The sequence below is a fragment of the Maylandia zebra genome, unplaced genomic scaffold (genome assembly GCF_041146795.1).
Source record: "Maylandia zebra isolate NMK-2024a unplaced genomic scaffold, Mzebra_GT3a scaffold11, whole genome shotgun sequence".
Lineage (NCBI taxonomy): Eukaryota > Metazoa > Chordata > Actinopteri > Cichliformes > Cichlidae > Maylandia > Maylandia zebra.
Window position 1 is genome coordinate 507,168 of NW_027490041.1, and position 26,563 is coordinate 533,730.

At 42.2% G+C, this 26,563-nt stretch overlaps 1 protein-coding gene and 1 long non-coding RNA gene across 2 annotated transcripts; one reads left to right on the top strand and one right to left on the bottom strand.

Annotated features, from left to right (window-relative positions):
- Positions 1–10,181: 10,181 nt before the first annotated feature.
- LOC143416014 (uncharacterized) lies at positions 10,182–10,780 on the bottom strand. The gene is made up of 3 exons (XR_013096439.1): positions 10,561–10,780; positions 10,368–10,475; positions 10,182–10,290 (listed from the first exon to the last, which is right to left on the bottom strand). It is a non-coding gene; the product is annotated as an uncharacterized LOC143416014 (long non-coding RNA).
- A 6,050-nt stretch (positions 10,781–16,830) lies between these two features.
- On the top strand, positions 16,831–26,333 carry LOC143416071 (uncharacterized). Its single transcript, XM_076881444.1, has 7 exons — positions 16,831–16,918; positions 18,605–18,734; positions 18,990–19,091; positions 19,347–19,448; positions 20,441–20,519; positions 22,984–23,107; positions 26,329–26,333. Exons 2-7 carry the CDS (start codon positions 18,616–18,618, stop codon positions 26,331–26,333), a joined length of 531 nt encoding a protein of 176 aa, XP_076737559.1. The 5' UTR covers positions 16,831–16,918; positions 18,605–18,615.
- The last annotated feature ends 230 nt before the right edge of the window (positions 26,334–26,563 follow it).

The window sequence follows — 26,563 nt, forward strand, 5'->3', positions numbered from 1 at the left end:
GGAAGGAGACACATTGAAAACCATGTTAATAAGATCTTGTTGTTTCCTGTGGATCCGACACAGAGAGTGGACTTCAGACAGAAAGCGTGGAAGAGATTTTAGAGGCCGTGTGTGGCAACAGGAAGTTTCTGTGTGTTTGCTGATCTTACATGTGGAAAACAACACGTGATGTTTGTGAAGTTCTACAATGATCATTGTTCTCACAGCATTTTGAGTGGGAACAGTTCAAACTGGGAGTAGTGGGAGTTATTTACTGATTGAAACAAGCTGAATGTTTCTGTGACGATGAAGATCAGCAGCTCAGCTGATCAATGAACTGACATCTATCAGTCGTTTCATGAGATGAAGTCATCAGCAGACATTTGTTCTGACTGTGTGATGAATGTCAGAAGGTCAGGGCTCTGCTTTAGTCACTGCTTGATGATCATTGGCTCATTGTTGAATCCAGGGCCCAGTCTGACCTCTGACCTTTGCTGCAGGTCTTCTGTGTTATCTCCACTTTCATGTCTGATCTTCTACTTGTAGTCCTGTGTCTACATATACAGTGGCTTTCAAAAGTATTCGGCCCCCTTGAACTTTCCCACATTTTGTCACATTACAGCCACAAACATGAATCAATGTTATTGGACTTCCAGGTGAAAGACCAACACAAAGTGGTGCACACGTGAGAAGTGGAACGAAAATCATACATGATTCCAAACATTTTTTACAAATAAATAACTGCAAAGTGGGGTGTGCGTAATTATTCAGCCCCTGAGTCAATACTTTGTAGAACCAGCTTTTGCTGCAGTTCCAGCTGCCAGTCTTTTAGGGTCTGTCTCTGCCAGCTTTGCACATCTACAGACTGAAATCTTTGCCCATTCTTCTTTGCAAAACAGCTCCAGCTCAGTCAGATTAGATGGACAGCGTTTGTGAACAGCAGAAATTGAAATTGAAATTGCAGTGAAGTCAGCTAGAAACTTACAGTGACGTGGACATCATGCAAAGACTGCCAGACTCTGTAATACTGCAAATGATCAGTGACTCAGGTTATCACTAAACTTTAAACGGCACCTCTGTGTCTCTGTGTGCTGAACATCTAGGATTGAGTCAGGCTGCATCAGCTGAAGCTGTTATTTGTATATATCAGTATTTTTTTATTCAGGTGTGGGGAAAATACGTAAGACTGCAGTGAAGCGATGCACCAGATGAATCCCTGGCCAAAGGTATCGTACTCAAATCAGACTACTGATCCAGCCACATCAGCCTTTTGTGAGGTCTGTTTAAAGTAGACTAAAAGTGAACTGCAGGTTCCTGAGAGGTGGACTGTGAGCACAGAAACACATGTTCATACATACAGCTGCAGCAAACTTACATTAATTTTAAATAGATTTGTTACTCTGATGTCTGTCTCTGTGTTAGTCCTCTGACAGACTGGTGACCTGTCCAGGTGTGCTCTACCTACTACTGGGACAGGTTCCAGCCTCTGTAATAGAAATGTTCTGTTATTCTCATTTAAAGTGTTTAAGTGCTTATGCATATGCTTAGTTGTGACACTGTTACTGTTCAGTGAAAGTTGCTAAAACTAGATGAACTTACTTCAGCAGTTTGAGAAAACAACTCCCTTTACAGGTGCTGATAAGGCCAAGGGCACAAAACAGCACAACCATTGATGCGTTAGGTTTCATAGCGAGACACGTGAAGTGTGGTAGGATCAGTTTGTAACTTCCTCCCTCTTCCTTGGAAGGCGTAAAGGAGGAGGAGCACGACCTCTGTGGCAGCGCTGACATGACTGAACTGTGATGTTTGATGTGTGTTGGCGCAGTAATAAATAGCTTGATCACAGCTCTTTCTGTGTTGCAGACTTTATTTAAAAAATTCCACGAACCCCCCCCACTGTGAACCTGAATTGAATATTCAGAAGACATTTGTTTAAATAGTTCTACAAATCTGAGCTGTTGGTGTGTCCTTGGATTGTGTGGTAATAATATTAGAGCCTGCAATCTTTCTTACTGGATCTCTACTATGAGTCATGTTACCTGAGATTAGTTCTATGTTTACCTGTCAGCCTGGACGAATGTGCTGTGTGAAGAATGTAAATGACATCAGATCTGAACTGCTTACATCTAAGGAGCCTGTTCATATTTAATTGTAATATGAACCAATGATTTTCTGATTGATTGCTGATATATACAGTGGGGCAAAAAAGTATTTAGTCAGCCACCGATTGTCATCATTTTAGGTGGGGGAACTTGCACAGAGGTCAGTAATTTGCACCAGAGGTACACGTCAACTGTGAGAGACAGAATGTGAAAAAAAAAAAATCCATGAATCCACATGGTAGGATTTGTAAAGAATTTATTGGTAAATCAGGGTGGAAAATAAGTATTTGGTCAATAACATAAATACAACTCAATACTTTGTAACATAACCTTTGTTGGCAATAACAGAGGTCAAACATTTACTATAGGTCTTTACCAGGTTTGCACACACAGTAGCTGGTATTTTGGCCCATTCCTCCATGCAGATCTTCTCGAGAGCAGTGATGTTTTGGGGCTGTCGCCGAGCAACACGGACTTTCAACTCCGGCCACAGATTTTCTATGGGGTTGAGGTCTGGAGACTGGCTAGGCCACTCCAGGACTTTCAAATGCTTCTTACGGAGCCACTCCTTTGTTGCCCGGGCGGTGTGTTTTGGATCATTGTCATGTTGGAAGACCCAGCCGCGTTTCATCTTCAAAGTTCTCACTGATGGAAGGAGGTTTTGGCTCAAAATCTCACGATACATGGCCCCATTCATTCTGTCCTTAACACGGATCAGTCGTCCTGTCCCCTTGGCAGAAAAACAGCCCCATAGCATGATGTTTCCACCCCCATGCTTCACAGTAGGTATGGTGTTCTTGGGATGCAACTCAGTATTCTTCTTCCTCCGAACACGACGAGTTGAGTTTATACCAAAAAGTTCTACTTTGGTTTCATCTGACCACATGACATTCTCCCAATCCTGTGCTGTATCATCCATGTGCTCTCTGGCAAACTTCAGACGGGCCTGGACATGCACTGGCTTCAGCAGCGGAACACGTCTGGCACTGCGGGATTTGATTCCCTGCCGTTGTAGTGTGTTACTGATGGTGACCTTTGTTACTTTGGTCCCAGCTCTCTGCAGGTCATTCACCAGGTCCCCCCGTGTGGTTCTGGGATCTTTGCTCACCGTTCTCATGATCATTTTGACCCCACGGGATGAGATCTTGCGTGGAGCCCCAGATCGTGGGAGATTATCAGTGGTCTTGTATGTCTTCCATTTTCTGATGATTGCTCCCACAGTTGATTTTTTCACACCAAGCTGCTTGCCTATTGTAGATTCACTCTTCCCAGTCTGGTGCAGGTCTACAATACTTTTCCTGGTGTCCTTCGAGAGCTCTTTGGTCTTGGCCATGGCGGAGTTTGGAGTCTGACTGTTTGAGGCTGTGGACAGGTGTCTTTTATACAGATGATGAGTTCAAACAGGTGCCATTCATACAGGTAACGAGTGGGGGACAGAAAAGCTTCTTACAGAAGATGTTACAGGTCTGTGAGAGCCAGAGATTTTCCATGTTTGAGGTGACCAAATACTTATTTTCCACCCTGATTTACGGATAAATTCTTTACAAATCCTACCATGTGGATTCATGGATTTTTTTTTCACATTCTGTCTCTCACAGTTGAAGTGTACCTCTGGTGCAAATTACTGACCTCTGTCATCATTTTAGGTGGGGGAACTTGCACAATCGGTGGCTGACTAAATACTTTTTTGCCCCACTGTATGTATGTGTGTGTATATATAAAAAAAATATATATATATATATATATATATTTTTTTTTTTACATACATAGTTTTTTGTTGCCTTATGGTTCCAAGCGCTGTCACCAATCTTTGCATTTTGTTATTATCTCATGACACTTGTTTAATCAGCTACCATCTCTCCTGTGGACTTTTTAATGTCTACAGTCTCAGACCAACACAGCCCTGCCCTTCCCATATTAGATTCTTGATGAATGTGTGTTGTTGTTATTCAGCCTGGTTCAATGTGCCCCTTTTTAACTTTGAGCACCCGCCCCTTTAAACCTCTCTGCACAGCCCTGCACTGAACTCACTATCTTCTCCCTCTAACAGCCTCCACATGTTCTCACTGTAATTTCCCCTCATGAATGAATTTATGCTGCACTAATGTGAATGTTTGCAGGGAAATCAAACGCATTTCACACGCAGTACTCGAGCTGACTTACCTTTGTTTGAATGACGACTTGTACGCGCTGACTCCACAGATAAGGTACGAAAATATATCAGGCTACGTCTTCAGGGTTTCTACTCCACGGCCGTATTTCATACGGGTCCACATTTCCACTGCACGCTATTTTCTGCAAGTACCGCCGCTTCGCCTCTGGACGCAATCGGTCTCTATACAGTCCGTTCTCTTTTGAGCTGCTTTTAAGCATCTTGTAATCGTCGTTCCAACACAGTGTGTTTGTTTTGATTCGTAGACCTCGAAAATGGTGCCGCGCTCCCACAATGCATTGCGGCGTGACGTCAACTCCAAAGCCCTATAGAACATGTTCTTTTTCATTGTCAAAATTATCAGGAATAAAGAAGAAAACTGATTCAAAACCTGTGGAACCTGCCAAAAAACAAGTTTTACTGCAAAGGATTTCTAGATGTGAAGGTTTTGTGGCTTTTTTCAGTTTCTAAAACAAACTCATTTGTACAGAAGGATATGAGGATGTATATGTCCGGTGGTGGGTTTTTTTCTTCTTGATTTAATGTATTCATTTATCTCTTCACTTAATCTTTCTTTATGTTTTTTTTTTTTTGATTTGGCATGAGCGATTTCCGGTCCTCACTCCAAGCCAGTTGGTGGCGGTAATGCACCACATGTTCTATCACAGCTGCGTCCGAGAGGACAGGAAACGTCTGTATGCGTCTGCAAACCAGGTAACTACACTCAGCTGAGCCTCTCTGCTAGTCGTTATTAGTTGGAGGGTTTTGCGTCACTTTCTCTCGGCTTGATAAAGGGCTGTATAGAAATCTCTGGTACGTAACACGTAACGTCATTTTTAGGGAGCGTCGCAGAGAAGTGAGGCTGTTTCTTTGTTTTTGTCGAGTTTTGATTGAAGACATGTTTCCAGTCCGTTTTTTACTCGTTTGTTTTTTCATTAATAACTTTACATTATCACAGAGAACAAGAAGGCGCTTTGTTTGTCACATTCACCTTATGTCTGTGAAGGTTCTCAGTCATCCAGGTCATCGTAGTCAAAGGAGCTTGCAAAGAAAAGCGTCTGGACTTCTTTAAGTTACTTGAAGACGTTTCACCTCTCATCCGAGAAGCTTCTTCAGTTCTAAGGTCAAATGGTGGAGAGTCCCAGATATAAGCCTAGTGGGAGTTTCCCCCCACAGAGGGACAAAAGGACCCCTGATGATCCTCTAATCACCTGAGCCAAGGTGTGAAACTGGGTGTGGGTCCCAATCAGCCAGAGTTTCGGGTGAGTTCATTGTGAAACCTGGCCCCACCTTATCATGCGAATTCCTGAGGTCAGATGGCCCAGGATGTGAGTGGGCGTTAAGGCGTCTGGGAAGGATCTCAAAACTGGATTATAGATGGCAGAGAGTTGGTGTCGTAAACCCCGCCTCTGTTCAAAGATGGTCGCTCACAGTGGACATAGATGCTTCTTTCACTCCTCTTTCAAACCATCTGTCCTCTCTGTCCAAAATGTGAACATTGGCATCCTCAAAGAGTGTCCTTTATCCTTAAGATGCAGATGGACTGCTGAGTCTTGTCCTGTGGAGGTGGCTCTTCTATGTTGTGCCATGCGCTTGTGAAGTGGCAGCCACTTGGCAGCCACAGTGATAAATGGCTGAGATGGCTGCAGCTGTACGTGTGAGGTACCTACATATTTCAAGATGAATTTGCAGAGATGTCATGTTTGGTGCTTACAGACATCACACTGCATTTTGTGATTTCGTAGCTATTGTGATATTTTGGAGCTTCCCATGATCACCGTGACAGTCATTCATTTTAACATAACCTTTCTATTCCTTTCAGGGATCCTCATTTTTTTGGTGAGGAAGATCAGCAGCTGTGTCGACAGGCAACAGGTAACGGCATGCTTTTCTGTTAGTACTGTAGACCTTGGTCTGGTGCTCTTTTTTAGTTTAACACAGTATTTTCATTTGCCGAAGTGTAAAAAGCTTGTTCCAGGAGAAACAAACTTTAGTGAGTTCTGCAAAATGATTCCCACCATTGCACACTCTGTCAGCCTCCAGTGTGCCCTTTTTTTGTCCTTTAACTGAAGAAAGTCGGTAGTCAGAACATATGAGATAAGTGAGATCCTCATTTTGCCTGCTTATTTCAAGATACAACATTTTCACAAACTGCTGTAGGATAACCTTGCTATTTGTCTTTTCCAACACTTCTACATTCACCCATATTTCCTTGTCTGCTTCTTTCCAGGTGAAAAGTACCTGAAATGGGTGAAAGATTTTGTTTCCAAAAACAAAAGCATGTGCGTTCACCTGAAGAAGCCAAGTGGTGCTGACCTGTGGATAGAAGAGCTTGAGAACACCAAATACAACGGGGATGATGATGAAGTTAACGCCTGGGGAAAATTCTACCTTCCCGAGATTGTAAAAATGCAGGTTATTGGTGTGGTAAAGGGCACCTCATGTCCATGTGACGAGCTTGTGCTGATGACGTGTGAGGACAAAAAGCTGTACGGCTATGACGGAGAGGAGCTGCATCTGGTGGCTTCCAGTTTCCTGGAACTATGTGACAAAACGATAGAGTATCCAGCATCCAAGCGCTACTACAATGGAGAGGCCTTCAAAGATATGGTGAGAAGTTAGACTGCTAAGAATAAGACTGGGGATGCCTAGTGTTAGAGATCAATCACCTGAGCTTTTCTTTGTATTGTTGTGTGTTCTGTTTAGACTGAGGAGGACTGGAAAAAAGTTAAGATGAGTGATGTGGGGAGGAAACTGCAGGAAGAACATAAAAAGCTGGTAAATGAAACCCAGTCAGCGTTCGTAAGCCTAATATCATAGGTGGGTATTGGAGCTGAGTATCATCACTGATTTCTAGAACCTGTTCAATTCCAATTCACAAGGTCCCAATTAGATTCCATTTAATTCTTACTCAGAGAGTCAGAAACATTATAATTCTGATCATTTATCAGTACTGACACTTGTGAAACTTCATCAGAGGTGTGAGCATCACAGCAGATGCTTTTGTGTCAAAGTAACTGAGGATAAAACACAAAACCATGAAGCAGATTTTCCTGGCCTAGCTTTTTACAGTAGATAACCTTAAAAATATTATTCTGCAGTAGAACAAAAGCAGACGAGAACCACGACTCAACAAATGTACATTGGCTGATGCTGCTGAAGTGATTCAGAGGTTTTAATAAGAGGTTTTAATAGAGACACAGCAGAGCATTTTGCAGTTTCACTTAATTTGAAAAAAATAAATAAAATTTGGTATTGAACAGCAGAAATGAGGCTGTCTTGTCGGAAGTCATTAAAAAAAATGGCTGTAAGCAACGGTAGACTGCTTCATAACAAGCAAGCGAATAATGCCAAAAACAGAGATTTGAGATGGGAAACGGTGTTCTTAAAGTACACTGAGAGAGGCAGAGAGCTGTGCTGTGTTGTTTTTCTGTGTGTGTTTTAATGGTGGTGGAAGCAAACCAGCAAAAGTAAGAGGGAATTCATGACAATGTTTATGTCAAGCGAAATGTGTCTTCTTTTGCTGCTGGTTTGGTTAGAGAGAGACAAAACGTGCAGCTTCAGGATCTGAGCAGCTTTCAGCACCAACGGCATCACAGCTCAGACTTGGATTCAGGATTAAGCCCTTTATGTTTGACTGTAGTGATTGTAGCTCTGTCCTTGTTATTAATCGCTTTAGTCAAACACAGCTATTGTTTGCTGGGATGTGTATATCCTTGACAGTTTGTATCTCAGAGTTATCAAAGACACTGTGGATAATCATCAAGAGATTGTTGTTCTCTTAATAATGACCTATTTGATTGTTTGTTTTTTCTTCTTCTTACAGATTCTGGTATTTGGCCAAAAGAGAGCTTCACAATTCTTGGCTTCACCTGTGGTAGAAAAATGACTAAAGTTATGCAACACTCTCTAAAATTAAAGCTATGCAACGCTTTAACATGAATGGCGAAGGAGTGCATCTCTTTCACTGTCTCTTCCTGTCCTCTTCTCAGTCTTTGTTGTGGCACCTCTGCTATGTGTTATAGAAAGCACTTGGAATCATGTTCAATACAAAAACACCAAACTCGTGGGATTGCCCTAGCAAGCAGTTGGTAAAAACTAATTAAAACTGATATATATCAGCTTCACTTTCTAGCTGCAAAAGCACGTTTCTGCAAAAGCATGCAGTTTCCTGTCAGCACTTTTTGGCACAGAGTGTACTCAGAGTTAGGCCTTTCTTATATAAAGCAATATAATCAGCATATAAACATTTAAGATGATAAATTTAAAGCTCAACAGTAACTGCTATAAATATTATAACTACACATGTAGTGCTTTTGCTTAAGTAAATTATAGTTGGGATCATAATAAGAAAACATGTGTTTTTATTTTCTGTGTACCCTGGGTACAGACCAGTATAAATATGGGATTCTTCCCAATAAATGCTGTCTGATAATGCTTCATATTGCATTAAACACTAGATATGTAAGCAAACAAACAAAAACCCATAGAAGCCAGTTTTAATTATTAAATGTGACAATTACATGGAGATGGAAAGTAAACATGCTTATACACGTCTCTGTGATTACAGAAAATCCACACAGATGCTGTCAGAGCAGAGAATCTTTGATTTATCAGAATGATGAATGCAAATGATTTCATGAAATCTCACTCTTGTTCTGGGTTGTAAAATTCACCTGTCCAGTTAAACCGAATCCTTTGCAACACAGTTCTAAGAACCCTACCAACCTCATCCTCAGCTCTCTGCCTGTTATCCTTTTCAGCTGAGTATTCATCCACATGTGTTTCAACTTCTCTCTCATTTTCAAGCAAATTGCTCAGGCTCTCAGCTTCAGCACAGTTACCATATGGCCACTCTCTGAGGTCTTCTGTGTTCAAGCCAAACAAATTCTTACATGATCTGCAAGGCTTCATTCTGGCACCATCACGGAGACAAAAAGCCTCACACCTGATATTTCCAGGTACTTCAGTTGTTCCATCAAAGTAATCTTTCTGGACTGTGTTTGGATAATAGGTCATCACCGCACCAGATACATATTTATGCCATTTGCTAAGACAGGAGGCAGCAATCATAATTTTCCCAGCGTTAGGACCTTTGGTGGACATGGAGACTCCGCAGTACCTTTCTGATTTGTTGGTTTGGGATTTTTGAGAAATGCAGATGGTGGACGAGACGAAAGCTGTTTTTTTATTATTCTCTTCTAAGTCCAAGTCTGTGAGGAGATCTTGCAGACTCTGCTTTATTTGCTCTTCATTCTCTGAGTTATTTTGCAGGACGATCTGAAAACAGTTACAGATCTGGTCAAAGTGTTGCACCTGATTATATAGTTGTTTTTCATAGAAAGTTGATCAACATGTTTGTTTCGCTGCTTGACTTGTTTAACTATGCAGGACCATTGGATGCTTTTGGTTTAGACATTTTAAGATAGGGGGTGAAACAAGTCACAAAAATCTATTTAATTTTAAATCAATAAGCAAAAATCCATCTTTGTTCTCACTAATTTATAATTAAATTTGCTAATTGACCTTTTTTTTTCTATTTTGCTATGCCGGGCTGTCAAAACACGCTGAATTTAGAGTCTTTGAGCTTAACAGATCCAGCAGCTACACAGTGACAGCATCATATACGCCTTGAAGACTGTAAGCATCTCCAATAATGAGTCTGTTAGACATTATTTAGAACTAACAAATTCTGAAGCAAGTCTCCAGCTCTCCTGCAGTCTCTGTGTTTGGTGGAGAAGTATAGCTAGAAGCATATGTTGAAGTATAAGGTACAGTATGGATTTTCTTTGGATTTCTCAGTAAAAAAGCACTTTGCATTATACTTTCCTAAAAACTGGAAGTTTGTCAGATTGACTGAAAATGTGAGAAGAGTTATCTTACCATGTCGAGCACACAGGAGAAGGGACTTCGCCTGGGAAGCTGAGTCGAATACAACTTAAAAGGCCTGGGATATCTTCTCATTAAAGAACCCAAAACAAAAGGATTAGGGAAGATTTCTTCTGGAGAAAAGGGGATGTTGTTGATTTTGCCCAGAAACAACATGCTGTGAAGGATCTGTTGAGTGAAAACATATTTGCTTATTGTTAGTAGTGATAAACAGGACTGTCTTAAAAGTGTCAAAGGTAACACACCTCATCCACCAAGTGTTGACTTCCCGGAGTCATGTAAGAGCCCCGAACCATCCTCTTGGTAATCTTGTAGGCATTAGTTTTGAACCTCCTTTGAGAAATTGTTGTCTTCTAAAATGATAATGATCGAGCAGTTAGGGATTTAAAAACACAGGAGATCTGATAACTTTGGCTACAGCAGAGTCTGCAGACATACCTATTTTGCTCTTGGTCGGCCTATTTTAAACATGAGAGAAAACATAGTTAGTGAAATGTTGATAACATACAATGACTATCATTGGTGGCTGAAAAGATGCCAGGTAACAAGTGAAAAGCTGCTACTTACCATCGCCACAGTCTAAGAATGAAACAGGAAACACTGAGCGAGTTGCCTCCATCTTAAAGCTGTTGATCATGTGATTTAAAGGAAAGCCACACCCAGCTCTTTCCTGGAATTTTACTCGACTGTAGAAAACTGCTCCATTTGCCCCGCCCACCCATGATCTTTAATATCTACCAAAAACAACCTTTTGGTTGTCAGTAACCAGCCGATCGTTTTCGCGATTAAAAAATGACTTTGTGCGGCGGCGTTCCCACCACGAGCAGAACTCCGGCTCATAAACTGCTGTTTTTGAACACTTTTATTTACTTAAGCATTTTAATGGGCTTACTTTGAAACAAAGTGCGATTGAATGATTATTGTTATGTGTTGCCTTGAATTCGGCTATGCTGTCTGTTAGACAGCTGTTTTCCTTTATTGTTGTTTTTGTATTGTTTGTAGCGAACGCTACTGGAATGTATAGATTAAGCTACGTAGCCAAGATGATTAATAATTTAACTGTTGTACATTGGTTGATGATGATTTGCATTGTTACATAGGCTTGCAGAAAAATATATTTGTTTACCGGTAAACTGAATCGAACTTGATGTGCTAATGGACGTTTTTCTGACCTACAGGTCAGGTTTTGTTCCCTCCCTTTGAATTAATCTTCTTCATATTGAAGTGGCGAGCCGGTAGGACCATTCTTTGTTTCCCCTCTTTCCCCCACTTAGCCGTCTTTGGATTACGGACATATTTCCCCATTGTATGAAGCTGGACTCTAAGGAGGAATACCTTAAAAGTGAACTTTAAAAAGAAGAGGACCAAAAAGGACTTTTGCACAGAAAAATCACAGCATTGATTTATTATTTAATTGTGGGCATTTATGTTGTGTGTTGTGTTAATTATTTTGTTCCATTTCCCCTTTCCTCCATTTATTCAATATATTTTTGGTACAAGATATTGCAGTCTTTGGTCTCATCATTCACACCATCTAGGCTCCATAAAGAACTATTTCTTCTGCGCGTCAGTCAGTAAACTCATCCATTGAAATAAACTAGTCCTTAAATAACTTTGAGTTACACAGTGGCAAATGTAATAGAGAAAGACACAGGGCCACCTGAAATCTGTCGTCCTATCTGATTCAAAACCAACATGTAGGAGAATCTGGAATCTTTGATTTTGAGTTAAAAATAAAATATGGGTAAAATGCAGAAATGTTTTTACTAACATGTACTAACAGAGACTTGGAGGAGAGAGACCTAATGTTTAATAATCCACATTTCACTGTTTTACTCTTTGGTTCAGATGTGGATACTGTATTGTTCTTTCTTTGTGATTGTTTATGTTTAAGTTGTTTGTTGCTGGTTTTTAGTTTGTTTTTTGTCTGTTTGGAAGCTGACACAGTCTCTATGGAGACGGGTTTTTGGGGGGTAGCAGGAGGAGAGAAGCTGCAGAGAGGCGTGTAAGACTGCAACTCTGCTTCCTGGTCCCAACTCTGGATAGTCATATTTTGGGGGGTTTAATAAACTACTACTGCATGATGTAAAGCTGAAGTATGACACAGCTTTATGAACCTCCTGTTATCCTGGTAGATGAGTACAGCAACAAATCTTTTACTTGAACATCTTCTGGCTCCAATAAGCTTTGAAATGTGACCATGAAGTTAGAGACACACTGACTGAAACCCACAGCTGTGACTGTGGATCACATCCACACACAGTGTAGCTGCTGTCTCTGTGTGAGGTCTGTGTATATATGTACATATTTATGCTTATATTCATATTCTCTTATTCCCCTTTATTTGATATCCTAATTCTGTGCTGTGTAAAAGTTTGTCGGTGTTCTGCTGCTACGAACTGGATTTCCTGGAGGATAAACATGAGGGATTCATAAAGTTCTATCTCTCTGTTAAAATCCCCCAAAATAAATGAAATGTGAATTTCAGGCAAACATGTTTTTAAAAGAGTCTCTTTAATGGAAAAATGTGTTTTTAAAACCAGCCAATAGGAGCGTCTGTGGATATCAGCTGAGGCTGAACGCAGGAACACCATCACATATAAATACACAGAATTAAATCACTAGATAAAAGACGTCATTAAATAAGGATCGAATCAACATGTCAGAGGTCAAAGGTCAGTCAGAAGAGGTGTGGTTAAACACTGGCAGTGCAGTGACCTAATGCAGTTTGGTTACTGCCACGGGAAAAGCCCCGCCCCCTCTGAGCCTCCGCTGTGTCCTCAGCACATCCAGGAGCAGCAGGTCAGAGGGGGCGGGGCCATGTCAGGACTTATTTTAAGTAAAATTTAAAGTGGAGCGACGGCAGGAGTCACACAGCAGTAACCAGCTCTGTCTGCCAGGGTCAAAGGTCAAGCAAGTCCTGCAGCTGACCCACACACAGACTTACACTGATCCACAGAGAGTGATGAATCCACACATCACTCGGCTGGAGGAAGCTGGGTTTTGTTAGATTATAATATTATTTTATGCCATGTTATACCCCTAATTAAAGATTGTGAATTATTATGTAGTCTTAGTTTGCATTATTCTCCTGAATTAGAAGAAGCTGATAACTATTGCATTAGTTAAACTGATGTGCATTATATTAAACTGTTGACTTATTGTGAATGAATGATATTGTTTTATGATGCATTATACTGCTGAGTTATAAGAAATACTGTTTGCAGAAAGTCATCGCCTTATTTGTCTGATTAGAAGAGAACATGCTGGAGTTTTCTGCCCCATCTCAGCAGGAGCAGATAAACAGGGAGCCAAGGTCGTAGCTTAGGCGCTGTGTGAGAGAAAGCATGTGAATGTTTAGGCTTTTATGATAAGGTGGAGGCACCAGAGGCTATAAGAGTTTGAGCAATGCTCCACCATTTTGAGATCAGAGGCTGTCTGCATCAGTGTCCATCTCCCACGTGTGTGATCATTAAAATCATCGTTTGACTCAACCCGACCGGACCAGTGTTGTTATTGTGGTTTTTCTCTCGTCTCCATCCCCAATATTTTGAACTCGTAACATTTTCCACACCGTCCAATCAGAAACTAGTGTTGACGCTGAGACCCGTCTCTGTAACAGGAAGTCCATGAACAGGCAGACCCTCTGCAGCAGGCTGACCTGTGACCTCTGAGACAGAGGGAGGAGTTTGTGTCAGCAGGGGGCGCTGCAGCATCGCCTGAGAACTTTAAGAACAACAGCAATAAACAGGAAGTGAAAGTCACACTTCTGTTGGTGTGCGTCATCAGCAGACCTCCACCCTCTGCAGGAAGCTGAGATAAGAAGCAGCCAATCACAGAGCAGAGAGCATGTGACTTCCTGTTCCTGCTGTTACTGTGACAACAGCTCCTGGGACAGAGAGCAGCTTTCTAAAGAGGAAAGATGTTGCTGTCACCCCCGGGTGTCATGTGACCCGCCTGATGTACCGATTTAAGACTGTAAGAACAATAATAACAACATGTTTTAGTCAGGTGATCCATGCAGAGCAGATCCATGTGACCAAACACAGCTGGATCACATGTTTCCTCTCCTGGAAACAGAAAGCCTTCATGTATAAAGGCTCATGTACCCACTGAGCCCTGCTCTCAGATCTGTGAGGCTTTAACAAACAACAGTTTAAAGTCATGTTTAGCATCTTGTGTCAGTGTGGAAGGTCACACACTTTCCTGAGTGTTGAACCCTGAACTACTAGCTGTTCATGTCAGCCTGGACATAAATACAGACCTGCCTGCTGTCATAGACCCCAGCACTCACATGTTACTTATAAGTGACTCATATGTATGCATGTATATATTGTGTATGTTGTGCTATTTCTTACTTAGTGTGTTGTGTCTTTGTTCCTGTTTGTGCTGCAGCACTGTAACCTAAATAATTTCCCCTGGGGATCAAAAAAGTATTCTGATTGTGATTAAATGAAAGCAGTCAGAGCAGAGGACGGTGATGTAAGGAATGGGATTTTAATCAGCCAGTCTCCTTTAACTCTCAGCATCACAAAGTAATGTGGTAACATCTGGACTGATGTGTTTACTGTCAGCTAGTTTAAATGCTGTAGGCTGCAGCCGCTGCTCTAACACTATAACTGTAACAGGGCTCAGTGCTGCTTCTAACAGTCTGAGCTGCTTCAGGCTTTATTTGTGAGGAGCACAGCAGCTTACAAACACGTGGCTGGGCCTGGACCCAAAGGAGTGTTTGTTAAAGCCTGCAGTGAATCCAGCAGCAGAATGATGGAAATGCAACACAGCAATGATGAAGAGGAGCAGCATTAAAGCCAAAGTCCAGTTCATACAGTTAGGTCCATAAATCAAATAAGGGAAAATAAAATGTTGTTGGATGCATCTGTCTGCAGCCTTAATGCTCTCTGGTCGCTATGGTAACGCGTAAACATTTCTTTCAAAATAAGACACACAACTACAACACGGGAAAAGACCCAGGGAAACGAAGTTAACGATAAAAACCCTGAAAACCATTGTTGGATTTATATTTTATCATTGTCATTGTTATTGGGGAATATCTAACCATATATGCTCAGAGGTGTAGAACCAATTGTGTAATGATAGTAGTCTTTAAAGACTTTGTGTGACTCCAGAGTGTTCTGGCATTCACACCCACGTCCTGGGATCATGGGAGAGGTGCTACCTTCTTATTGTTTTGTGGTAGGATGTCTGTTTTAGTCTAAGTGCCTTTTGTTTAGATGAACTGCTGGACTTCCAGACCAGCAGGTTTAGGGAAGTCGTTTATGGGGTCACACTCTGACTCCACACACACACACACACACACACACACACACACACACACACACACACACACACACACACACACACACACACACACACACACACCTACATAACATACAGACTGGTACCTTTGTTCACGTGTATGTTAATGAACCTATGTATATTCATGTAACCTCAATAAAAGAGCAGTGTTACGAGGGAACGGACGAGAGCGACTGTGGTCAAGCGAAGGAACGGCATTGGTCCAGTTCTCTCCCGTGCACGAGAAACATAAAGAACTACTCGTGTCTTGGGTGAACCCATTGTGAGATCTAGCCCCACGCTATCATGTGATTTCCTGTGATCAAATGTCCCAGGATGTGAGTGGGCGTTAAGACGTCCATGTCCCTCTTCAAGCAACTTAAAGAAGTCCAGACGCTTTTCTTTCCAAGCTCCTTCAACAACATCATTTATAGAACAGCTTCCAGCTTCTTTTGCTCGGCTACAGTTTGGATGGATTTGCATTTAAAGATGCAACAAGACTAAAATGGTTAGGGTCAGGAGGTCAAAGGTCAGAGCTCCTGTGGGTCTGAGGGCGGCCTCACGCTGGAGAAGGATGAAGGAGTCTGACCTGAGCCAGTGTTTGACATGAACACATCAGCACTGCTGTCAGTGAGCCTAACGACAGCCGTTAGCATCATTTCAGTGTTTCAGTCATAAAAACACTTCCTGTCTCTGTGGTGGTTACAGTGACATCATGCAGTTTGTGCTTTGACCTCCGGAGGGCGACAAATCAGCACAGACAGAGAGCTCCATTCAAACTTTGCTGCCATCAGGAATAATTCTTCAAATATAATCATCAGTGTTTGAGCAGTTATGATATCAGGGACAATCTAGACATGTGTGACAATACTGAACATGTCACATGACACACCTCAAACATCATGTGATCCACTCTCAGTCTGCACTTTCATTCATGACTTCAACAGGTTGAAATGAGCTTTGAAGAAACATTCAGTGAAATAAATCTTTCATGGATTCATGTGAGCAGCAGATGAACTTTGTACCAACAACATCTTCAATAACAGAGTCTGAATGAAGCTCAGGTGTTGATGCTGCTCCCTGATTGGACGCTTGGTTTCAGCTCTGCTCTCAGTCTTTACTGCACAGGTGAAGGTAGAAAGTGTGACTGGATCTATAGACTGGAAAGAGAGAAACATGCTGAACATTTGAAGCTTTGCAGCAGAAATGTTCATGTTACAAACACAGCAGAGCTGATCTGGGATCAGTGTGTTCACACCTGCAGCTACAACAAGGTTTCATGTCTCCACACGTCAGCATGTGAACTTTACTCTGACTCAGTCTGAGCAGTCAGACGGCATATTTTTAAAGTTAACACATCAGCACACACAGAGCTGAGCCCCTCCCACCTGTGCTGAGTTTCAGGTGGAGCCCCGCCTCCTTCCAGGAAGCAGCTCACCTGTGTGTCCGTGTTTAGTGTCCAGGTGTGGAGTGGAGCTTGTTGTTGGTGTGTGAAGAAACTGTAAGTTTGCTTTGTTTCCTCCTTTAACAGTTTGTCTTTAGGAACTTTACTGTTTGTTCAGCTCGTGTTTGATTTCTTCACACAACAAACTGTGTGTGTTTGTATTTCCGGTCTCTCCATTAAAGTCAGTGTGTAATGTTTCCTGGCTAACATCAGCTGTGTGCAGCTTAGTTCAGCACAAATCTGCCGCTCCATAGTTCACGGTAACGGACTCACAGCTGGACCAACGAGGCCGAGTGTGTCCGCCACTCTGAGCTACGTTCGTGTTTGTGTACTTGTAGTTTGTACTTTGAGTTCACTCAGAGCCCACAGAGGACGCAGCGTACGTGATGACGTCACAGCCCTTTACCTCCTTTACTGTCACTGTGATTAATATTTACACACGAGACACCTGCAGAGCTCTGACGCTAAGCTAGCCACACAGCATGCTAACACTAAGCTAAGCTAACACTAAGCTAACGCTAAGCTAGCCAAGAACCCAGAGTGACGTAAAGCTGAGTAAACACTGACCCCAGACCAGCACCGTGATAAAGTGAGCTGCTGCTGCTGAACTTGAACAGGTAACAAAGTGATGAGCAGTCAGGCTGCAGGTTTCTACCTGTTCATGTTTCTACAGTAGAATCACTTTGAAGTGTCTTTGTGCTGTTTCATCTTTGATTTGTGTTCATAAACACTCAGAGAAACATCACGTGACCTCATCAGGATCTGTGTTGGTGTGTGGGGCTGTACCTCAGCTTTATGTTGTTACATGCTCATTTGTTCATTTTAACATCAAAGTAATGTTATGAGGAGTAATGAAGTAACGTACTCCATTACTTTTAATTAAAGTGTTCTGTGTAATATGTGTAATAATGACTGTTTTGAGTAATGACCAACACTGATCACAACAAAGAGGAAATGCCTCCAACATGCACAAACATTTGAGCCACAACATGCAGTTAATGTGCACAAATGTCTTTGATATGCTGCTCAGTGATGGTGGTGACTGTCAGAGCAGAGCTACTGAGAATCAATAAGTAATATCAATGATGGGATCAGAATCACTAAATTCTTCTCATCCCTGTCAGTATCATACATGTGCTGTATAATGTGATAAATGTAGAGGTGCTGGCTGTTCTCTCACTCTGCTGTTTAGCTGTAAAGGACGCCTCCCTGCCTTTGTCTCATTCATGACCTTTAATAGTCTCTTCTAACATGCAGAGATCTGTATGATCTGTTTCATAGAGTCTAACCAGCCTGTACAGGTAACAACAACAGTCACTGCATCACTGACACACAAACGTCATCTCTGTCAATAACAACATTCATACATGGAATAAAAACACATCAGTGGATCATTGCTGGAGCTGATGTTTGTGCTCCTGGTGCAAAGGCTCTCAGTTTCCTCCTTGAAATAACATCAGTGGTGGGTCAGCGACATGCTTTCTTTCCCTCTCAGGTTTAAATATCTGGGACTCTCCACCGTTTGGTTTTAGAGCTGAAGAAGCTTCTCAGATGAAACGTCTTCCAGAAACTTAAAGACGTCTCTTTTCTCTCCAAGCTCCTTAGATCACATGACCTGGATGACTGAACCTGCAGACATATTGACCTGGTTTCATGGTCACATGACAGGTCAGAGGTCAGCGACTGTAACTCAGTTCCTCCTGTTAATGTGAACTCACTGAGTGTTTGTGGTTTACCTCTCAGACTGACTGAAGATGATGATGGAGGAAGAGGAGGACAGAGCAGAGTCTGCAGGGTCCAGCTGTCCGTCTGTGAGGAGTGACCGGTCCAAAGATCATAATCCAGAGTTCAGTGGTGAACCTGGAGCAACGAGGTCAGAGAGCTGAACTCACTGAGTAACAGAAATAATTCTGCACTGACATTATAATCAGTGTTGACTCTGGTTGATTGTCTGACTGTGTTTGTGAGCTGAGAGGAAATGAAAATGAGTTTGTAACAAAAATCAGTTTTGTCCAGTTTTCCTGTAAAAAGCTGAACTCTAATCTAAGAGGATGTTACTGACAGGAAACAGCTGCATTATCTGCAGTCTGTGTGATCACAGCTGCTTCAATCATGTTTGTGTCTGCAGAGGTCAGAGGTCACAGTCTGCAGGGTCCAGCTGTCCGTCTGTGAGGAGTGACCGGTCCAAAGATCATAATCCAGCCTTCAGTGGTGAACCTGGAGCAACGAGGTCAGAGAGCTGAACTCACTGAGTAACAGAAATAATTCTGCACTGACATTATAATCAGTGTTGACTCTGGTTGATTGTCTGACTGTGTTTGTGAGCTGAGAGGAAATGAAAATGAGTTTGTAACAAAAATCTGTTTTGTCCAGTTTTCCTGTAAAAAGCTGAACTCTAATCTAAGAGGATGTTACTGACAGGAAACAGCTGCATTATCTGCAGTCTGTGTGATCACAGCTGCTTCAATCATGTTTGTGTCTGCAGAGGTCAGAGGTCACAGTCTGCAGGGTCCAGCTGTCCGTCTGTGAGGAGTGACCGGTCCAAACGTCGAAATCCATACTTCAGTGGTGAACCTGGAGCAACGAGGTCAGAGAGCTGTGATGACTCCTTTACATGTTTGTGTTTCCTGGATAAATATGACCTGAAACATCCTCAGATTGTTCCAAAGATTCATTAAAAAGAAAACAATGAAAGAGAAAAGATCCAAATGTTCGACTTGGTCATTTGCTGTTTGAGGACAGTGATGCTCATATCTGTGGGGAAAGTGTGACCTGAGTGGGTTCATGTTTGTCTTTAAAGAACAGAGCTGCTCTGATTCTCTTTGTGTCTGATCTGTTAAACAGTCTGAGAGGTCACACAGAGACCCAGCAGCTAAAGCCTGGATCATACTGGCTGCTGTTACTCCATCAGGACAACACTGAACCACAGTGGTGTGGATGTAGTGGATAAATCCCACCATACTGATGCTCAGAGTTAACCACAGGGAACAAAACCAGATGTTACCTTCAGATTGTGACCTTTGGAGTGGACGATGCAGATTTCAATAGAGAATAAATGTTGTTGTTTTTCAGCTGTGAAGAAAGAATCTAATTTTCTGAACTTAAGAATTTATGATGCTGGAAACAACATGGAGACTATAACACAACATTTCCACTGTGTTCATAGAATGAATGTAAAACTGTCAGACATTCATTAAATATGCAAAATGTCTACAGAAGCATCAGAGGGTCAGACGTGAAGCACTCAGTGATTTTGATCAAATGACTCATCAGTTATTGATCTGTACTACACTGATCTACCACGTTAGTAAAGCTGGTGTTCTGGTGGTGGAGGGAGACTCGGATCATGTTCTGGTTTTGGAGCAGTGATCTGCTGATGGTTCAGTTTGATGAGCTTCTTCAAAATCATCCCTGACATCACCACTGAAAGGACGTCCATGAAAACAGACTGAAAATTACTGATATGTTCACAATCTGAGAGTTTAAAACTTGACAGACTTGATTCAGATGAAGTTATTTGAGCAGAAACTCCTGGATCTTTATCCTGTGTTGATCTAATCCTTCATGGTTCCTCCACAGAGTGGAGCAGCAGAGCTCAGAGGTTCCCAGTGGTCAGTCTGCCCAGCAGCATCAAACACAGCTGGACTCCATATTTATGGTCTGTACATGTACAACAACTACTTTATTATTAATAATAATGCATTTATTTATAGGTCCCTTTCAGAACACCAAGGACTCTGTGGACTAAATGACCAAAAGAAACAAACTTTGAAATCAGACGGTGCAAATGTGATCACAGGGAAACGTTTTAAACATCGAGGCTTTAAACAGAAACCAAAGTGAAACAGTTTGTAGTCGAGATCAGTGGGAATGAAGCTGAATAACTGTTTCTTCAATAACTTTGAGCAATAAATGACAAATATGATGGAAATTAGCAGCATTAGCACTTACTAATGATGTGAGCTGACACTCGGCTGTATTGAGACGACCACATTAGGTGGTCCTCAACTGTAATGGAAACCAGTGGATCCAGTCCAGTCGTGGCGACCTGTGGTGAGTCGATCTGAGCAGCTACTAATGGAAACAGGGCCACAGATGTGTTTGTGCTTAATAACAGTGAATCACATGAGTTTTACATTACTGTTAAAATCTCATGTTGTTTGTTAAAGTGTGCAGTTCAGGGTGTGTTACTAAAACACTTTCCAAAGACCCAGCCCCCATAAAAAGCAGCCAATCAGCTTCTAAGAGTTACACACCCACACATATCTATCAGGTTAACTCTGGTCTAAGACACTTGGATTTAGCTTGAAGAATGTTCCTGTACGAGGACTGAAAATGATTTAATAAGCAGCTAATGTCCAAAGAACAACTTTGACACACCTTCATAAAACCTGCAGAGCAAAGAAAAACTAGCTGAAAGTCTGGCTGCTCTTATGAAAAGTACAGAGAAATTATGGGTCGCTCAACGCTTGTGCACAATATAAGAGTTTAAATAAATCTAAAGAATAACTCAAAATCCTACAATCATACTGATAAAGTCATCTACAGCTAACTATCCAAGTGGATTTGTTTAAGACAGCTCCATCTGCTGGTGGCCCTCTGCAGGTGCATGAAAGGGGCGTGTTTATATTGAAAGTAGTAGAGAAAGTAAACCCCACGGGAAGGAGGAGGACTCTCAGCAGCTTCCAGCTCATATTCAGACATTTGACTTCTCACTGAAAGCAGCAAGTTTGAGTGTCTGTACCTTAGTTAGAAGAGATAACATGTCAGTAGTAATTAGAGTTGATTGAGCAATGCTGTCCTTGTAATGTAGTTTATGATTTTTATGGACAAGTCCAGTTTTTCTGTAGAGCCTCTCAAGTTGGTGACAGCAGCAGTGGAAGTTCACGTGTAAACCAGAGCAGCAAATCAGGTCCAAATGTGTTGTTCACAGTGAGTGGGATCATCATTGGCTGCTATGTTAACCTCCTGCAGCAGGATGTCTTTGGTCAGAGAATGGATAGATCACGAAGTCATTGTTGAGTTTAGGGAGACAGTAGACAGTTGGAGGAGGTTCAGCCAGTTGACACACAGTAGATAAAATAACTGAAGGCAGGAGCAGACACCTGTATGACTTTCCACCTCTCACATAGATTATTTCCCTGGGCAGCGCCACAGGGCTGGTAGATGTAAACAAAGCTGGAGGAGAGGATTGATTCATCTGAGAAAAGTCACAGAGTTGTGTCTTGATGCTCAATCATCCAGGTACGTAAATCCCAAAAAGCTTGATTCTGTTCATCTGGATGTTTTCAGTGGGAGAAACGTTTCATCATCATCAGGTGACTTCTTCAGTCTCAGCTGACTGCAGGTTTCAATCTCATAAACAGGACATTTGTATGACTGAAACCAGCCCACTGAAGGAACAATGGGCTGGGAGGTCAGTTCATTGATCATTGGTACGCATATTGTCAGGACCATTGATCAATGGTTGTTGATCAATGTTCATGAGTCCAGTTCACAGAGAGCTGGGGAATGGCTGCAATCACAGCATGTAAGATGGTGACAGTTGTACCCTTAGGCCCCTCCTCCATTCAGAGATGGTCTTTCCTTTTCACATAAATGGCCTCCTTGACTCCGCCCTCAAACCAGCGTTCACATTTACTCAGGACCTTCTTGATGTGAAGTTCTTCTGCTTCGCTGGCTGCTGTGTCTGTGGGGATGGTGTTTGTTCTGTGTTGTAGTGTCCTGATGACGCCCAGTTTGTGCCCCAGTGGATGATGAGAGTCAAACCTTAAATACTGATCTGTATGTGTAAACAGAGTGAACCTTTAAGACCAGTTGTCTGTACGATCAACTCAGTCACCTGAAACATCTCCAAGTTTCTGGCTTTGATCATCAACCTGTTGGTAGTTCAGCTCTGAACACCAGTGAAATGTTTCTCCCACTGAAATCGCTGCATTCATATGAACAGAATCAACGCTTTGGGATCATGGAGTTGTGGACAAAGTCTCAGTTAATCAGATAAAGCCAAACTTATAATTGGTAAAGAGTTCGTGGATGATATGCCCCTTGATGGTAAAGAAGTGGATGTTGTGTAGACTAAAGATCAGAGTGGTGGGTCATTCATAAATATTCTGTTCCAGCTGCTGGAGGACAACATCATCACTTTTTTGAAGAACGAGCTGAAGAAAATCCAGAAGGCTCTGAATCCAAATAAGCCCCAGTGCTTGGAGTTTCAGAGGGAGGATGATGAGCAGAGGAGAAACAGCAGAGAGGCATTTGTGAAGATCACAGTGGACTTCCTGAGGAGAATGAAGCAGGAGGAGCTGGCTGACTGTCTGCAGAGACGTAAGAGGATTTATCTAAAGATTTAAGCTGCTGGATAAATGAGACACTTGTGACACCAGTGTGTTCAGTCATTTCTCAGTGGGTCAGAAATTGTCATCAGCATTTTGTAAAATATGATTGTTAAAGTTGTATTTTTATTATTATTATTCAGAGCTTCCAGCTGCTGTTTGTCATCGTAAACTTAAGTCTAAGCTGAAGAAGAAGTTCCAGCGTGTGTTTGAGGGCATCGCTAAAGCAGGAAACCCAACCCTCCTGAATCAGATCTACACAGAGCTCTACATCACAGAGGGAGGGACTGCAGAGGTCAATGATGAACATGAGGTCAGACAGATTGAAACAGCATCCAGGAAACCACACAGACCAGAAACAACCATCAGACAAGAAGACATCTTTAAAGCCTCACCTGGAAGAGATGAACCAATCAGAACAGTGCTGACAAAGGGAGTGGCTGGCATTGGGAAAACAGTCTTAACACAGAAATACAGCCTGGACTGGGCTGAAGACAAAGCCAACCAGGACATCCAGTTCATATTTCCATTCACTTTCAGAGAGCTGAATGTGCTGAAAGAGGAAAAGTTCAGCTTGGTGGGACTTGTTCATCACTTCTTTACTGAAACCAAAGAAGCAGGAATCTGCAGCTTTGAAGACTTCCAGGTTGTGTTCATCTTTGATGGTCTGGATGAGTGTCGACTTCCTCTGGACTTCCACAAAACTACAATCCTAACTGACCCTAGAAAGTCCACCTCAGTGGATGTGCTGCTGATAAACCTCATCAGGGGGAAACTGCTTCCCTCTGCTCGCCTCTGGATAACCACACGACCTGCAGCAGCCAATCAGATCCCTCCTGACTGTGTTGGCATGGTGACAGAGGTCAGAGGGTTCACTGACCCACAGAAGGAGGAGTACTTCAGGAAGAGATTCAGAGATGAGGAGCAGGCCAGCAGGATCATCTCCCACATCAAGACATCACGAAGCCTCCACATCATGTGTCACATCCCAGTCTTCTGCTGGATCACTGCTACAGTTCTGGAGGATGTGCTGGAAACCAGAGAGGGAGGACAGCTGCCCAAGACCCTGACTGAGATGTACATCCACTTCCTGGTGGTTCAGGCCAAAGTGAAGAAGGTCAAGTATGATGGAGGAGCTGAGACAGATGCACACTGGAGTCCTGAGAGCAGGAAGATGATGGAGTCTCTGGGAAAACTGGCTTTTGATCAGCTGCAGAAAGGAAACCTGATCTTCTATGAATCAGACCTGACAGAGTGTGGCATCGATATCAGAGCAGCCTCAGTGTACTCAGGAGTGTTCACACAGATCTTTAAAGAGGAGAGAGGACTGTACCAGGACAAGGTGTTCTGCTTCATCCATCTGAGTGTTCAGGAGTTTCTGGCTGCTCTTCATGTCCATCTGACCTTCATCAACTCTGGACTCAATCTGCTGGAACAACAACAAACAACATCCAAGCGGTCTAGTTTTTTTAGAAAAAAAGAGTCTCTCCACCAGAGTGCTGTGAACAAGGCCTTACAGAGTCCAAATGGACACCTGGACTTGTTCCTCCGCTTCCTCCTGGGTCTTTCCCTGCAGACCAATCAGACTCTCCTACGAGCCCTGATGACACAGACAGGAAGTAGCTCACTGACCAATCAGGAAACAGTCCAGTACATCAAGGAGAAGCTCAGTAAGAATCTGTCTGCAGAGAAAAGCATCAATCTGATCCACTGTCTGAATGAACTGAATGATCGTTCTCTAGTGGAGGAGATCCAACAATACAGGACTTCAGGAAGTCTCTCCACAGGTAAACTGTCTCCTGCTCAGTGCTCAGCTCTGACCTTCATCTTACTGTCATCAGAAGAAGATCTGGATGAGTTTGACTTCAAGAAATACTCTGCTTCAGAGGAGGCTCTTCTGAGGCTGCTGCCAGTGGTCAAAGCCTCCAACAAAGCTCTGTGAGTAAACATGTTGTCATCGCTTCATTGTTAAAATCATGGGAAATAAATCAGAAATGCTGAGTTCAAAGAGCACTGTAACATTTTTTTAAAATAGTAAATTAAATGATCATCAGTCACTCAGTAAATATATGGTAGTTTTAATGTTTCACTCCAGCATTTCTAAAACACACTTTGTTCTGTAACTCTTATCAAAGGACAATCCAGACCCAGCCTATAAGAACATGAGCTCTGATGCTTCAGCCCCTCTGACAGGTTTATTATCCTCAGCTTGTTCATTTGTCTCCAACTCCAGGAGTTTGGTTGTTTTATTCTAAAGCACAAACTTCACCTGCCAGACTTCACCTACATCTTTTTCTGATGTTCATAATTTAAGTTCAAGTTTGTATCTCACTTTCAGTGCACACCCTCCCTTTTTAAATATAAATCTCTGCTGTGCTGTCATGTTTTCATCCCGTATGGAGGGAGAACTTCGGTCTTCATTACTGAAATTGCCTCTAAGGTCGTGTTTCTTGTCAGTAACCATATGTAACTGTAAGGCTTCCATAACCAGTGTTATCACAGAATTACAGTGGGTTCACTCTGGGTCCTCTACAGTTTCTTCCCACTGTCCACAGACATGCAGTTAGGTTACCTGGTGATCTAAACTTCATGCAGGTGTGAGTGAGAGTGGTTGTCTGTCCCTCTGTGGGCTTAGTGGAAGAGACTGGATGGATCTCTGCTTTGTCTTTGATATATGCTGACAGCAAACATTCTCCATGAAGTCTGCATTTCAGCTCATCTCCTTTATACACACCTTTAACAGGAAGAGTTTTATACAGCTAGTGTTTAAAATCAAGTGTTATTCACAATACACAGGTAATGAGCATGATTATTGAATTACTAAAATTTTCTAAAATAATTGTTTTAGTTAATATTGTATGACAGTGTACACAGAATTATTAGCTCAGTAGGCAGAGTGGTCGCCCCATGATCATAAGGTCAGGGGTCGAATCCACCGAATAGTTACCTTGTGGTACCCCTGAGCAAGGTACCATCAAGGTACCAATCATGTGCACTGGATTGGTAGCACTCATAGTCTCATAGGTTTAAATAAATTTTTTAAAAAAAGGGTTCAACATATAAACAAATTTAATTTGATCACATATATTGTTTGTTTTTTTTTGTTTTTGTTTTTTTTCCTTTCTCTCTCAGACTGAGCAGCTATAACGTCTCAGAGAAAGGCTGTGAAAATCTGTTGTCAGTGGTCAGCTCCCAGTCCTGTAGTCTGAGAGAGCTGGACCTGAGTACCAACAGCCTGAAGGCTTCAGCAGTAAAGCTTCTGTCTGCTGCAGTGGAGAGTCCACATGCCAAACTGAATGTTCTGAGGTCAGATCAATTTGTATTATGTTTAGTTCTGTTTGTTTATGTGTTTGATGTTTGTTTTTGT

What these genes read in the sequence shown, in the direction of transcription:
- LOC143416071 (XM_076881444.1), top strand. Translation starts at nt 18,616, where the DNA reads ATGATGATGGAGGAAGAGGAGGACAGAGCAGAGTCTGCAGGGTCCAGC. An exon ending in GGTGAACCTGGAGCAACGAG is followed by an intron (nt 18,735 to 18,989) that starts GTCAGAGAGCTG and finishes TTGTGTCTGCAG; the next exon opens with AGGTCAGAGGTCACAGTCTG. An exon ending in AGCTGGACTCCATATTTATG is followed by an intron (nt 20,520 to 22,983) that starts GTCTGTACATGT and finishes ATTCTGTTCCAG; the next exon opens with CTGCTGGAGGACAACATCAT.